The 14,767-nt window shown below is 46.4% G+C and overlaps 1 protein-coding gene across 2 annotated transcripts in view; it reads right to left on the bottom strand.

Annotated features, from left to right (window-relative positions):
- Window positions 1-14,315, bottom strand: part of Cdk6 (cyclin dependent kinase 6) — a 196,257-nt gene extending 181,942 nt beyond the window's left edge. Inside the window, exons 1-2 of one of the 2 annotated variants that reach the window (XM_021162511.3) lie at window positions 14,159-14,315; window positions 11,146-11,631 (exon numbers count right to left, since the gene is read on the bottom strand). In XM_021162511.3, coding sequence (XP_021018170.1) covers window positions 11,146-11,378 — 233 coding nt within the window. In that variant the 5' untranslated portion in view covers window positions 11,379-11,631; window positions 14,159-14,315. Of the gene's footprint in view, window positions 1-11,145; window positions 12,822-14,158 lie in introns of those variants that run through there. The other variant, XM_029477311.2, reaches the window with a different exon arrangement.
- Window positions 14,316-14,767: the final 452 nt, after the last annotated feature.

Below are 14,767 nucleotides of genomic sequence, written 5' to 3'. Positions count from 1 at the left end.
CAGCTGACATCTCATCACAGAGCTGGTCAGGGTCCCCACTGCCACCCTCGTGTTCAGCACCATGAAGGAAAAGACCACGCTACAGTACTTGAATTCTCCTGCGCAGCTTAACAGTTGGTTTTCTCATAGGCCCAAAAGCAAATTCTCCAAACCGTATTCTCACCCCTAATTTCCGACTCTAGATAAGTTTCTCAGAAATGGACTCAGAAGCCAACACTAGCAGGGATGAAAAGGTCCATTTAGTAGCTATATTAGCTACTGAGGCTTTATTAAAATTTAATGTAGAGTGGTGGGGAGGTGGCTCAGCAACAGCCAATAGCTTGGTATGTAAGTACGAGGACCAGAGTTCAGATGCCCAGCAGCCATGTAAAGCTGGACAAGCAGGACAATCCCCTGTCATCCTAGCACCCCCGAGTGAGTTGGTCTGCTAGGCTAGCCAGAATCGACTAGCTCTGGGTTGCTTGAGGAAGTCTGTCTCAGGAGATAACAGGGGCAAGCAACTGAAAATGCTGCCCCAAATCAACCTTATCCACCCCTACACTAGAAATGTGTGCACCCCCACACATGTATAACATAGAGCACATATGTGCAAACATACACGAACACACATATCCCACTTGGGTGTACAATACACACAAGATAGATACACACACACACACACACACACCAACACTCTTAAAGTAACACAGCAGAATTCAGCATTTTATCAATGTACTATTCATAATGTTTGACCTTCAACATAAAAAAGTTAGGTAGATATATAGGGAAATGTGGGCTATAATTAAGAGGAAAATCAGTCCTCAAAGGTAGATTCAGAAGTGACACCATTTATGGAAGAACAAGACACTAAAAATATTATTATATAAATTTATTATAATATGATTATAAATATATTAAAACCATATTCAAAAAACTTAAAGGGACCACAAATAAGTCAAGGCAAAATATGATGAGTAGTTATCAAGTCAAACTCTCCAGAGACCAAACAAACTGCCCCAAATCAACCTTATCCACCCCTACACTAGAAATGTGTGCACCCCCACACATGTATAACATAGAGCACATATGTGCAAACATACACGAACACACATATCCCACTTGGGTGTTTTAATTTTAATTATTGAATTAAAATCATACAGAATATTTCCCAATTACAAACTAATTTAATTAGAATGAAAAACATTTGTAAAATTCTGTTTAGTAATTAAAAAATCTACAGGTCAAAAAAAGTTATAAAAATTAAATATTCTGAATTGAATGAAATGAAACTATGATATACTAAAATTTGTAAGGAGCAAATAAAGGGGCAATGTTAACATGTAACCATTTAACAACAGTTAAAATAAGGTCCTCAAGAAAAACAATCCATGTGATTTATTCCCACAGAACTCTGGGAAAGACACTGCTGACTTTATTCCTCAAATATGCACTGACTGCAGAGCTCCGTCATCACGGCAGAATTTTCTACTCCTTTAGGATCCCATGCCACATCTGGAAACTTGAGATCTAGTTGCTAGCCCAGATTCTTTCCTTCTTCCTCAACTTAACTTGTACCAGAGTTCTCTATCTTCTCTCCATTCAGTGTGTGTAGAGTCTTTTCAGACACATAGTTCCATCCTAGACCAGTCTCCACTTGTCTAATGATGGATTCAGCTCTTTATTTTATCAACCCAAGTAAACATTTATGTTTTCCATAAATGTGCTTCTCTTGATTCATCTTGAAAGACAGAAGTCAGCCAGCCAGCCAGCCAGCCAGCCTTCTTTCCATAGGGTCTTCTGCAGCCCAGGTGGTCTTGAACTTGCTATATAGCAGAGACTTGCTTTGAACTTCCAATCTCTTGCATCCACCTCTGTTAGGATTATATCGGTATGTGCCACTCTGCACTGATGGATTCTAAACCTGGGATTTGTACCAATGGTTTCGATTGCATACAGATCTTGATGAGACCATCTTCATTAGTCCAGGGCAGTCAGAGTAGAGAGAAGTGAAGAGCAAAAGTCTTAAAAAAAAAAAAAGACTGCCTCTGCAAAACCAGTTGGAATATCTCTGATCCCAGCCGGCACCAGTGGTAGTTAAAAAAACCCAGAAGTTCATTAAGTTAAGTTCCCAAAGTTAAAATAATTTAGAACAACTAGCAGGATGTTATAATTTTTGTGAACTAGTGTGTAAAAAATGTTATTTCAAAGTTCAGATAAGTCACATATTCTCCATTCACAATTAGCTCTACGAGAACCTTCACCCAACCTTTCAACTATGTATGTCTTGGTTCTTAAAAGCGCAACAAGAAAAGAATCCAATTTTACCGTTCCTAAGTATTTTTCAAAAACAATTTTATAGGGTCAGGATGAATTAAAAAAAAAAAAAACATTGAAAACTTCCAAGTTGAGATTGCTAAGTCTCATAGTTTCCACTAATTTATTAAAGAATAATATGTTGCTTGAGGCCAGCAAGATGACTCAGCAGCAAAGAGCATTTACCCTTCCTGTAGATGACTTGGGTACAATTCCCAGCACCCACACTGCGGCCCACACCCATCTGTGAATCCTGCAGCAGCAGGATGCACACGGTGCACTGACATACATGTAAATGACACACGGGTAAAAAAATCTACAGATATAAAACACGTCTAAAAATTACAATAAGTAAATAAAAATCCATTTCTTAAACTTGGTACCCAAAGTTTAAAGAATAGACTTGGAGTAGACTTTTGTTCTTCTTGTTCTGTTGTAAATAAGTGGCTACACTCCTGTTCAATACTTGCATGCCTTTTAAAACCAAGAGCATGCTGGGAAAAGTAAGTGCTTTATACTAACCATGAGGAACATCCATCCACCAGGAAGGTTCTGAGATCACGTAGCAATAAAGCAAGGGAGAAAGAAGAAAAGGCTCGCTGGAAACCCCTGTAGAGCGCCTGAGTTCCTTGCTCCTCCCGCTGACTTAAGCACAGGGCAAAACAACTGAGCGTCATGAAGCAGCTATTCCACAGACTCCAAAAACAAGCAGAGAGGCTCAAGTGTGTGACACGAAATGAGTAAACACTGCGTCTGGGATTTTACCAACTCTAAGAGGTGAGAGGAGGGCTGTGATGGTAGCTGCTGCCAGCCCCGATGGTGATGGTCTGTGTTCAGTTCCTGGAACCCACGTGGTAGAAGGAGAGAACCACATGTTTCCCCTCCATGTGCACGTGTGCGTGTCCATCACATACACCGAGGGAAATAGAAATGAATACGTGTGAAAATGAACTAAACGTCAGCTAGCAAGCAAAGAGCGGAGGTGATCTCTCTATTCTTCTAAAACACAGAACACAAAGGAAATCAAAGTCCTGTTTGTGAGATCTCAGGAGGGTCTACAGACCCTCACATGGGAAAAAATTCCACCAACAGACTGGCTCACCCAGATGCAGCGGCGAGTAAATGCAACACCAATTTCCAACGCAGATTAAAAATTATATTTTACCACAACACTGAATCCATTCATGCTGTCACATGGGGTGGGCGAGCCATGAAAATACATACTAGCAGTTCATCTCTGTACACTGCAGTTTCCTCCATGAAATTATATTTTTTTGCTTGAGGGCAAGAGTTGGTTTTGCTAATAATTCCCATTTTTGTACGGTTTGACCTTTTAGTAGTTTCATCTGATCATGTCAACTCACTAACGTCCAAAGTGTAGGAATAGCTTCCTTCTTTATTGTTGAGGAATGTCATCCAAGAAACATTATTAATTTACTCAAGATTACACAGCTAGTTAAGTTGAGGGGGTTGGGAAAAGAATGGAAGTCTCCCACTCCCAGTCTGTGAGGGCCACACTTCTTACTATCAGGGAAAAGTCTAAGCACATCCAATCAAAAGCCACTGCTCACAACGACCCTTCAAAATGTTATTCACCATCACCTGCCTGGCCATCCTACATTTCTGAAAGCAATTTTGGGAGACATTTCAGCATGTGGTAGCTGTGTGGATCCCATTTCAACAGGGATAATCAGTAAACACTTGCTCAGTGCTAGAAACCCTACGTTCTTCTCAGACATCACCATCTATGGCAGAGAATATATCAACTGGACTCTTATTTAACCCTCTTTCATAGGGCCTTTCCTTAACACCCCTTTCCTATGACATCACTGATTTGCTATAGATTCATTTTCTTGCCACAGGATATACACGATCACCAAGACACTTTCTGCCTCAGGAAGTCCACAACTAGGATTACTTGAGGAGGATTCGTGTGTTTTATATAGCAGTTAATATAAGAGAATAAATACATTCTAACTGCCATGCCAGAGGTCGGAAGTTGTCAAGGCAGGCATGTATCCAGGAAGAGGGATTATTAAAGAGTGCACCAACAAAGTGCTGTGAAACCCTGGCCCTGAAACACAGGGAGCACTGCAGGATGTGTGCAGGGAGGGGCCCCAAGCCCACATTCTGAGGATAACTCCAAGTTAAGTCAAGGAAACAGATGTGAGAAGGGCATCTCCAGGAACTGGAAAGGTCTGATTGTCCACAAATAACAAGAGCACAAGCTGCACATAACAATAGCACCAAAGTCATTATCAATAGTGAGGAGAAATAAGGGTAGTCAAGAAACACTTAAAATGTTGTTATGCATCTACAGGTCTCAATAGACTTCATAGATGCCTGTAACAGAGTTAATACACTCAAGTCTTTTGATATCAATGTTAACCCAAAATATTTGCAAAAAGAGGATTGTGCTTTTTATTACTGTTGATTGTTGAGTATGTCTCTGAATAAATGAAATATAGTAGGTTAGGTCAAGCACCCAGAGCATTGGCTACTCTTCCAGAGGACCCAGGTTTGATTACCCAGCACCCACATTAAACCTAACGAGCATCTGGAACTCCAGATTACAATAGGAAACTCCTTTTACAATAGGAAAACACTGTCTATTGGTTTATTTGTTCAAATGTGCAATAGGCTATTTATAAATAAATGGACCTCCAGTGAAGTATGTTAAAACTGCAACTGTTATTAACTGAAATCTAAATGAGAATAAAAAATAAGGCATATTTGATATGTAAATTGAGAACAAACATTCTGGTATAATGATAGATTTTTGTCCTCAAAACACAGAAACACCAAAATTATCCACTAAACACTAGTAAGACAGGAATGTAAAAATTAAGGAAGGGAGAAAAAATGTTTTTGAAAGGAAATCTTTGGAGATTGGTGTACTGCAAATGAGACTTCCTAACCACACTCCTGGTAGACATAAATACAGGCAACTGACAACTGCTCACGACTGTCAGAGATCTAAACAATGGGTCTGAAATAAACTAGAAGCATTATTTTTTAAAACAAGGATCTATCTCCACGGATACTCTTTGGCCTGAGTCTTAAACAAGAAGAAAACCACAAGAATTATTCAGATGTGTATGTTTCCTTTTTACAGACCTCACTGTTCCTTGACTCCAAGTGAGGTTCCATGACTTCCATGATGATATACTTACACACAAAGGAATACAACCACAGAGCTAAAACCTCATCGTTACTAATTTCAACTACAGGAAGGGAGAGAGCAGAATGCCACTGTGTAAAAATGTCTGTTTGCTCAACAGCTCCGAGGACTGCAACTTTCAAGAACTCAGAGAAGGAAAGAACGCGCACACTTTAAACAATGGGTCTGAAATAAAGTTTAAATGCTGACCTGACCCTATTTTCACTGAAGCAAGCACCCCCAATAGATTATTCACCCACAAAATAACATGTTTATTAATGAGGGCTCTCATGAATCAAGACCTCTGAAATCCTGGCTTTACAATTTACAATAAAATATAAATACATGATGTTCTTAAAGTCACACTTCTCTTCTTTTATATTACTTACACTTTGCTGAGAACTTTAAAAAGAGAAAACGAGAAACATTTCTTTAAATAATCGCAATGCTACAAATCTTATTTTTCTTTGCCTTTAAAACAGTGACTAAATACTCTAATAATAACTAAATGTACTCAAAACATTTATGGATTACAACCTTATCTTCTGACAGACAATCACCATGGCATCAGAGCTCATCCTTGAATTTGAAGCCTTTTTATTGCTCCTCTAACAAACTTACAGTCTGGGGCGACATACGTAACACCTATGTCTCAGTGCACTGAACAGGACCACATATCAGTTTTCTGTTGATCCTGATATTCCTTCACTGACAGCAGAATTGTCTGAGTAGCCAACCAATGAACCAGGTGTCTTTCCTACAACTAGTTTTTAGAAAAGAGGTCTTTCCTCAACACTCACTGAAATAAATGGAGCTCAAGTGTTCGCACATGTTAGTGACACGTCAAGGCCTTTTTTATAGAGGTCCGCTTGTGTGTCCGAAGGGGAACTTTAACCTGTATATATTGAGTAACTCTGACTAGTGTTCTGCGTGTCTCATCTACCCAATCGGCAAATTCCCGTAACTAAACAGTCACAAGCATGCGCGCGGCATTGTAAAGCTGGGCAGGTTAACTGAGGGAAGCAATAACTGAAATAAAGAGGAGTTGGTCTCCTGAAGCTCATGCTGGATTCAAACTTGCCAAGCAGATGGAATGACCCTGACCTTCTGTCTCTACTTCCTCCCACATTCTAGTATTACGAGCATGCACCACCATGCCTTGCTTAGACAAATACATTTTAAAAGATTTTTTAAAAAGAAAGGAAAAAAGGAAGCCAGCAAGCTAGCCAGGTGTAGTCGTGCACACCTTTAATCTTGGCACTTGGCAGTAGAGGCAGGCAGATCTGAGCTAGAGCCTTGCCTACAGACTGTTCAGGACAGCCAGAGCTATGCAGAGTAACCTTGTCTCAGATCAAAACAAAACAAAACACAAAAACAAACCAGAGAAAGTTCAGAAGCATAGCAATTCCCTCTGACTTCCCCACTTCCCTACCCTGTTTCTTTTTTCGAGAAGCTGTTCAGCACATAGTAGCCTCTCAATATATACTTGGTGCACAAACAAACTGCTGATAAAACAAGTTTTACTCCATCTCTGTGTCTTGGTTCAGGATGGCAAACAGAACTCATCTGTGACAATTTGCAAAACACATGAAACTGAAGAACGAAGACCAAAGTGTGGACACTTTGCCCCTTCTTAGAACTAGGAACAAAACACCCATGGAAGGAGTTACACAGACAAAGTTTGGAGCTGAGACAAAAGGATGGACCATCTAGAGACTGCCATATCCAGGGATCCATCCCATAATCAGCCTTCAAACGCTGACACCATTGCATTCACTAGCAAGAGTTTGCTGAAAGGACCCAGATATAGCTGTCTCTTGTGAGACTATGCCGGGGCCTAGAAAACACAGAAGTGGATGCTCGCAGTCAACTATTGGATGGATCACAGGGCTCCCAATGGAGGAGCTAGAGAAAATACCCTAGGAGCTAAAGAGATCTGCAACCCTGTAGGTGCAACAACATTATGAACTAACCAGTACCCCGGAGCTCTTGACTCTAGCTGCATATGTATCAAAAGATGGCCTAGTCGGCCATCACTGGAAAGAGAGGCCCATTGGACACGCAAACTTTATATGCCCCAGTACAGGGGAACACCAGGGCCAAAAAGTGGGAGTGGGTGGGTAGGGGAGTTGGGGGGGGGGGTATGGGGCACTTTTGGGATAGCATTGGAAATGTAATTGAGGAAAATATCTAATAAAAAATATTAAAAAAAAAGAACTCATCTATGGAATGGAAACACTCCGTCTGTACACACTTATTCTGACAAAGGCTCCAGAACTCAAGATTATGAACCGTAAAACTAGAGCGAATCTGTGTGCAGGACACTACTCATCAAGCCTGGGATGCACCAGGTAAGAAAGAATGTGAAGTCAGTGGTGCTTTGCAAGCTTGGAGGGGTGGGGGAGGGTGGTGTTTCACACCAACAAAAACAAGTCTGTCTTTCTGGTAAATCCATCAAAATTAAGTCTTAAACCTTTGAAAAAAACTAATATGTTTATTGTGCTCCTTCAAGCTTAGAGGCTTAACTACACGTGGGTAGGGACTGTAATTATGATCAATTACTTATGGCTCGAAGGCACTTAAAAAAGCATCTGCCCTTTTAAGCAATCTTTAAAAACCCGGGCTTATGAATATAAAACTTACCCCAGGAAAGACAACAAATTACAGGTTCAGGGGCTCAGTTTTGCATTCTCCCTTGGAAGGAAAAGGACTGTCGCTTATCTTTGACTTCCTAAGACTGTCCCTAAAAACACAAACCTCTACAGTAAGAATTTCTGGTTCCTGGAAGGCTCAATCTCTAAGTTTAGTCACATATGTCGATGGGGGCAGGAGTGGCGGATGGGTAGTGGAGAAAACTAGGAAGGAAACCAAAAGTGACAGGTGGCAGCTTGTGAGGCTGATGTTATTAGTTAAACACGGGGTCATTTCACTAATCTCATCGCATAGTCAATCAATTTTCTTTGCTGACAAATTCAGGATATGGGTGCCCAAGTAGCTTCTTGGTCCCTGTTGTCTCCTCCAAGTTTAAAACATCCCATGTGACAGGAAGCTCCTTAATCAGGAAAGTAAACAATTCAGAATAGGGTTTCAGGAAGTCCCTGAAACTAAGCAGATTCGCTAGGCTCCTCCTTGCCATATAAGCAAATAAGAGATGAGTGTCCCTCTCAGAAGAGCAGAGTCACATCTGCAAATGACTCAGAGCAGACAAAACGCAGAAATCAGCCTAGCTGCCTGGAAGAGACTGAAACCAACGGAGGTTCCTGGAAGGCTCAATCTCTAATCTGGTGAGTTGACTGCAAGTGTGCAGTATGCTCTAGGGTCTCAGTCTTGTGAGCTGTCACCCATGCTGGGGTGGGCTTCGATGACACAGGTCTTCTGCCTCTGTACATAAGCCCTCTCCCATATTCATATAAAAAACCCCAATAAAACTCAGCAAGCTGGACTTGCACAAGTCTTGCTGTGTCTAAACAGGAATCTGACTTGTTCTGTAAAAATGTCAGACAGAATTATGCCTTCCCGGGGACCTGTGCTAGGCCAAGGATCTGATAATCTCTGACATAGCCAGTGCCTGAGGTGGCTTTAAACTTAGAGGATTTTCACCTATGCTCTTGCTTTATCCTCACAATTCTAAGTAGGCAGGTGTCAAAAGAGGTAAAATAAATTTAGAAAGCATATCTTCTTTTTGCATATAAGCAGATGCTCCTGAATTCACAATTCAAAATCCCACTGTGGGACCATCTAAAAACTATCTAGAGACACACCTGCATGAGAGGATAAATCAGGAGAGCAGGGTGAGCGAGCTAGCCAAAACTCTTCTGTTACAGGGACTTGTATTGAACTGCTGCGCTCAGTGAATAGGTTATACAGGGTGTTTGTTTGGAAGAATGCTACTTTGTATTTACATACGTGATTATTACCTTTTATCTGGACACCCCACAGGTAACAGACAAACGAAATTTGATATTAAATTCTAATGTTGAAATTCATCCTTTGCTACAGCTGTAGTGATCCTCTAGGGTAGTGAGTGACTCTGAGCCAGCAGGCAACTTTCAGGATCACAGACCTCTCTGAAGTGCAAGACACAGACAGACAAACAGACACACAGACACACAGACACAGATGGTAATCCACTTTTAGTAAAACCTGGCTTTCTAGAAGACTCATTCTCCCTCCTCTCATTATCTTTTGCTGTTGCACCCCATATACCCCTGCCACCCAACTAAAGCATAGGTACAATGGCGGCCCTGTATTTACTTATTTATGTAGTATGATTCACTTGTGAGTCTGATTATATTGGGAACAAAGTGCTAGCAAAAAACAAAAAACAAAAAACAAAAAAACAAAAAACAAACAAACAAAAAAAACAACAACAAAAGACAACCAACCAACCAAACAGAAAAAAACAAAAAACAACAACAACAACAACAACAACAAAAAACCAAAACTAACACCCAGCCTAGTAGAGGAGTTAAAAGCCCTTTAACAACCACCTCCCAGGAAGATTCTGTAGACTCTGAGTCCTAGAGGGCTTGGTATTTCAAAGGTCAGTCTTGGGTCTCTCCTTTTTGATGACTAATGTTACATTGTTTGACTTTCTACAAAAATATTTAGCTGTGCTTATTTACATAATTTCATCCCCAGGGCATACAGTAGGCACATATTTGTTGTAAGGAATCCCTACAGGAATGAGAAGACAGGATGAAGATGCCAAGATCATCCCTCTAAAAAGAAGAGCTGAGAATGTTAACTCATCACCTAATTTGTAGAAAAGTCTGTGCTTTCCCTTTTAACTTCCAGCTATGCATCTGTTTAAAAAAGAAAATGAGAAAAGGCATAATGGGGAAATCCCAGCATCTTCAAGAAAACACCATTATCTTCAATCACAGGAGAGTTGGTTAGGAATGCCTCACCCACCCACCTGCACAACTCTTCCAGGGAAAACAGAGGCATTAGAATCTAAAGCGCAGACTCACATCTAACCTCTGAGAGAGGCATTTTAAGTCAGATCATACCAGTCCACAGATGCTAAATAATACAATCAGAAAACCGTTTGAGAAGCAATCGCCCTCCACCCTACCACCTTCTCTCCCTCCCTTTCTTTTCTCAGAAAGGGTCTTTTGTAGCTCAGGAGGGTCTTGAACTCTGGATCTTCCTGATTCAGTGTTCCCAGTACCCAGCCTTGAAAGACATTTTTCAAACAATGTTTAACACTAGGCGTCAGAGTCTAAACTTCTGAACTTCTAAGACCATCAGAAGCCATTCTACAACTATAAAAAAAAGTCAGCACTGTGGGTTTGATTGGCAAACACATTCTTACACATTTCTGCATTTTCTTAAACTTTATTTACATTATGCTCCACCCTTAAAGTTTCCTTTTAATTATCTCACTCTGTCTCTCAAAAATCCCCCCCACGGACGGGGAAAGTTAAGTAAGGGCTGGAGGGATGTTTCTGGGGTTGTCTGGTTTTGTCCCTAAAAGACACTCAACGCCCCCGGATCCCTTGGGGCACGCAGAGCGAAAGCTCTTCAGAATAGCTTGGCTTCCCAGAAGCCACCGCAGGTCTCTTTTTCTGCCCTGTCTAACAGGGTCACCCGTTTTATCTGGGGAAACTCAACTCTTAACTTTAGTTGGGCCACCAGCTGCCCCTTGCCCAGCACATTCCCGGACCCCATAGCCAGGGCTCCCGGCTCACCTGACCACGTTGGGGTGCTCGAAGGTCTCCAGGTGCCTCAGCACCGCCACCTCGCGGATGGTGGAGAGCGGCATGCCCTCCTCACTGGTCTGCACTCGCACGCGCTTCAGAGCCACGAAGCGGCCGCCGTTCTTCAGGTCCCGGGCCTTGAACACCTTCCCGTAGGCGCCTTCGCCGATCTCCGCCACGCACTCATACTGCTGATCGGCGCGACTCAGGCTGTCCTTCTCCATGCTGGCTGCAGGCTGCCGGCGCGGCACAGTGGAACCGGGGTGTGCACTCGCTGCCTTACACGCCTCGGGGACGCCCAGAGTCGGACTCGCGGCCGCCGGGCTAGACGGACCGACCTCGCCCGCGGGTGCAAGCCGGGCGCAGCCGCTGCGAAACTCCGCCTAGCCGAGTCGCCGCGCCGCCGCTGCAGGAGAGCGCCGATCCCTCCTCTTCCCCCTCCGCAGCGATTACATAGTCTGCTCACAATCTCTGCACCTAGGAGGAGGAGACCGGAGGACAAGGAGAAAGTGTGATCAGACTGCCCGGGAGACTTCCACCGGGTTCCACCAGCTCCTCTCCTCCTCCCGTCTACTCGCCCTGGTTGCCTAATCGGGCCGGGTTTCTCGGAGAAAAACCAAGTTACTTTTCTTCCACAGCAGGGCTCGTGCAGTCTTCGCGAGGGAGAGGTTGCTGGGGCCCCTCGGGGATGAACGCCGCGCGGGACGAGAGGGGGCGTGCCGAGCAGCCCAGAGTGTGCCCGGAGCGCGGGGGAGGGGAGGCGCCGGGCGCGTCAATGTCACGGCTCAATATTTATACCTATATTATTGTTCTTCGCTGCCCTCCCTGACTCCAGGGGCCTGGTCGTGCAGGGTATGGGGCGACCTGGGGGAGTTCGGAAGCTGGCGTGAAAGCACCGGGGGTTCACCCACGTGGGGCCGCAGAACGGGGTTGGGGCTCCTAGGACCCTGTAACCCGATGCTGCGAGTATGCGAGTAGGGGTGGTCAGACATCTGCTCGGAAATTGCTTCCTTTCTTTTCTACTTTCAGTTTTTCTACAGGGAGACATTTGAAAGGGACTCGCTCTCACAAATGGTCTTTGGGGTATGGCAAGCTTAGTGGGAGACGAAATTCTGCCTCCGACTGGGAGGACCTCCCTGGTGGAAACTCAGCGAGGACAGACCATCTGGTAGGGGAGGGCTGGGGCTACTAGAGGTGGGAGAGCGAGGGGTCCTGGAAGGGGAGTAGTGTCGTGCCCCCCCCCACACACACACACACTAAGATCCGAAGGATGTGGGAAAGGAAGATCCGTCACACTTTCACTCGTCCTGTCCTGAAAAAGTAACTTCGGGACTTTGCTAGCTAATCGGACTGGTCCTTAAGTTTTCAACCCGTGCAAAAGCAACTGCCCTTACGACGGTGGGGGTGGGGGGCAGTAAACTTAGGTCACCCGGGTGTGAGAGGGGCTGCCCTTGTGTCGCGACTTCCGAATCCCCGCCCGGTATCCTGGGCGGCTGAATGTCTGTAGCCGAGACAGTCGCTCTGTTCTCCAAAGGCTGGAGGCTAGGTCCCACGCGCGCGGTCGGGCGCCCCCTCCCCGTTCTGTTGTTTAGGGATGACCGAGTGAGCCGTCATGCCACGGCGGCCTTAGTCTGGGCTGGACCTTGTTCCACCACAGCCGCGTGTCCGGAACGGTCGGCATGCGTTTACCTGCCCCGCACCCATCCCCCCCCCCAACGCTCTTCTGCCTGGAATTAAAGAACACATGGAGCGACCCACACTGGGTGCCAGCATAGCACACCGCCCGGCCAAGGCAGGGCCACTCCCCGCTCCTTTGAGAGCTTTCCTAAAAAGCTGCGGAAAGGACCCTCCAGCCCTCGCCCGGGGGTCCGAGCCAGGTCGAGGGCCACACAGGTAGCGGGAGCAACGGCCTTGGCTCCCGCCCTCCCCCTCTGCGGGTGTCCAGCCTAGGCTCCAGGAGGGGGCAGCCGCCCCACCCCCGCGGGCCTACACCCCCCGGACCGGAGCGGCGGTGCCTAGCCCCCTCCCCTCCTCCACTTTTTCGTAGTTGTTGTTGCTTTCCCACGCTGGCTGAATGTGACTTGACCCCATTTCAAAAAAGTTTGACATAGCGCTTCAACATTTCCGCATTCCTCCGCGACTACAAAGGCTGCAGCCGCCTCCTTCTGCTTTCTGTCTCTGCTCTCTGTCTTCGCACTCAATGAAATCCTTCATGAGCCTCTCCCGAAGCCTTGCCAAACGCCGCAAGGGTCGCCACCAGCGCAGCGAGGGGAGGCCGCCCGCGGGACCGCGACCCGCGCGTGTGCGCAAACGCACATGCGCCCGCGCAGATACGCCCACGTGCACAGGACGAGTGCGCCGCCGAGCCCCAGGCTGCTCCTGCCCAGGGTGTGCATTTGAACTGCAAAGCTTTAAATAAGAAAAGTAAACTTGGGACGTGAAGCAAGAGTGCACGCTTGCGGGGCTTCAACCCCGGTGGGCTGTGTGCACTACTCCGTGCATAACGCGCCTGAGGGGTCGCCAAGCAGGAAGCCTGGGCGAACGTTTTACTCTTTAATTGGGAAGATGGGGGCCCATACCCACAACCCTCGGGAGGCTACAGAGGGAACTTGCACAGGGGAAATGTGCTTCGGGCCGCGGAAACACACTCTTCAGCACTGAATCCCACCCAGACGGTGCACGTTCAATTTTAAATGTGACTGTCCAAGTAGAGTCAGTTTGGGGAAGCTCGATGAAAAGTGAACGTATGGGTATTTTACGCATGAAATCTGTTCAAGCTGGCATAGGACTCTGGTGTCGGGGTGTCCCCGCTGTGGGAGTTTCCTCTCGAGACCTCTAGCTCTAGGTGGCCCCATAACCTACCCAGTCTCAACTCCTAAGGGGTTAACCCAAGCGGATTCCGAGGGGCCACACAGCCCCCTACACCCCGTTACTCTCACCCACTCCGATCCTTGCCGAGGACCCCCGCCCCTCAGCCCACCCACGCGAGTACGTGGCCCCTTACCTGCGGTCCAGGGGCGCCGGCCTCCTGCAAAGCTGGAGTGTCTGTCTGCCCCCGCACGTGTTCGCCCCGCGGAGCAGGTAACTGACTACTGCGGCCCAGGCGAGCAGCGCTCTGCGGGTAGGGGGTGGGCACAGCGGCGGAGGGCGGAGGGACGGCGGAGGGCGCCGCCCGAGGGGGAGCCGGGGAGGCTCGGGGGCCTCGGGGCTCTGGCCGCGGCTGGGGGCCCGAGTGGAGGACTGCGGGGCGGGGGACCTGCGAACCTCGGGGCCCGAGAACCACCCTGAGGCGAGTGTACAAATGAAAGCCTTCCGGAGCAAGCGAGCGAGGCCCGGCCGGGCCCTGGCTGTGCTCCCCAGCGATCGGCTCCGAACTGGGGGCCTGGAGGGCGGGGGAGAGTTAAATGAAAATTTCCGGTTCTCACTGCAACCACTCTAGTGGGGGAATCTCGCGACTGAAAATAAGTGGCGTGAAAGGGATCCAGTGGGATGCGGCATCGGGGGTCTGCAGGGTTTCGACACCTAAGGTCCCCCAGAGTTGGGATGTTGACCGGGTGAGGCGGCGGGGGGGGGGGGGGGCGGGGGCGGGGTAGGTATCAGTCTGATGAGGACA

Source organism: Mus caroli, unplaced genomic scaffold, assembly GCF_978045245.1.
Source record: "Mus caroli unplaced genomic scaffold, Mus_caroli_1 scaffold_4, whole genome shotgun sequence".
Lineage (NCBI taxonomy): Eukaryota > Metazoa > Chordata > Mammalia > Rodentia > Muridae > Mus > Mus caroli.
The sequence above is the reverse complement of the archived record's forward strand: the minus strand, read 5'-3'. Positions and strand labels throughout refer to the sequence as shown.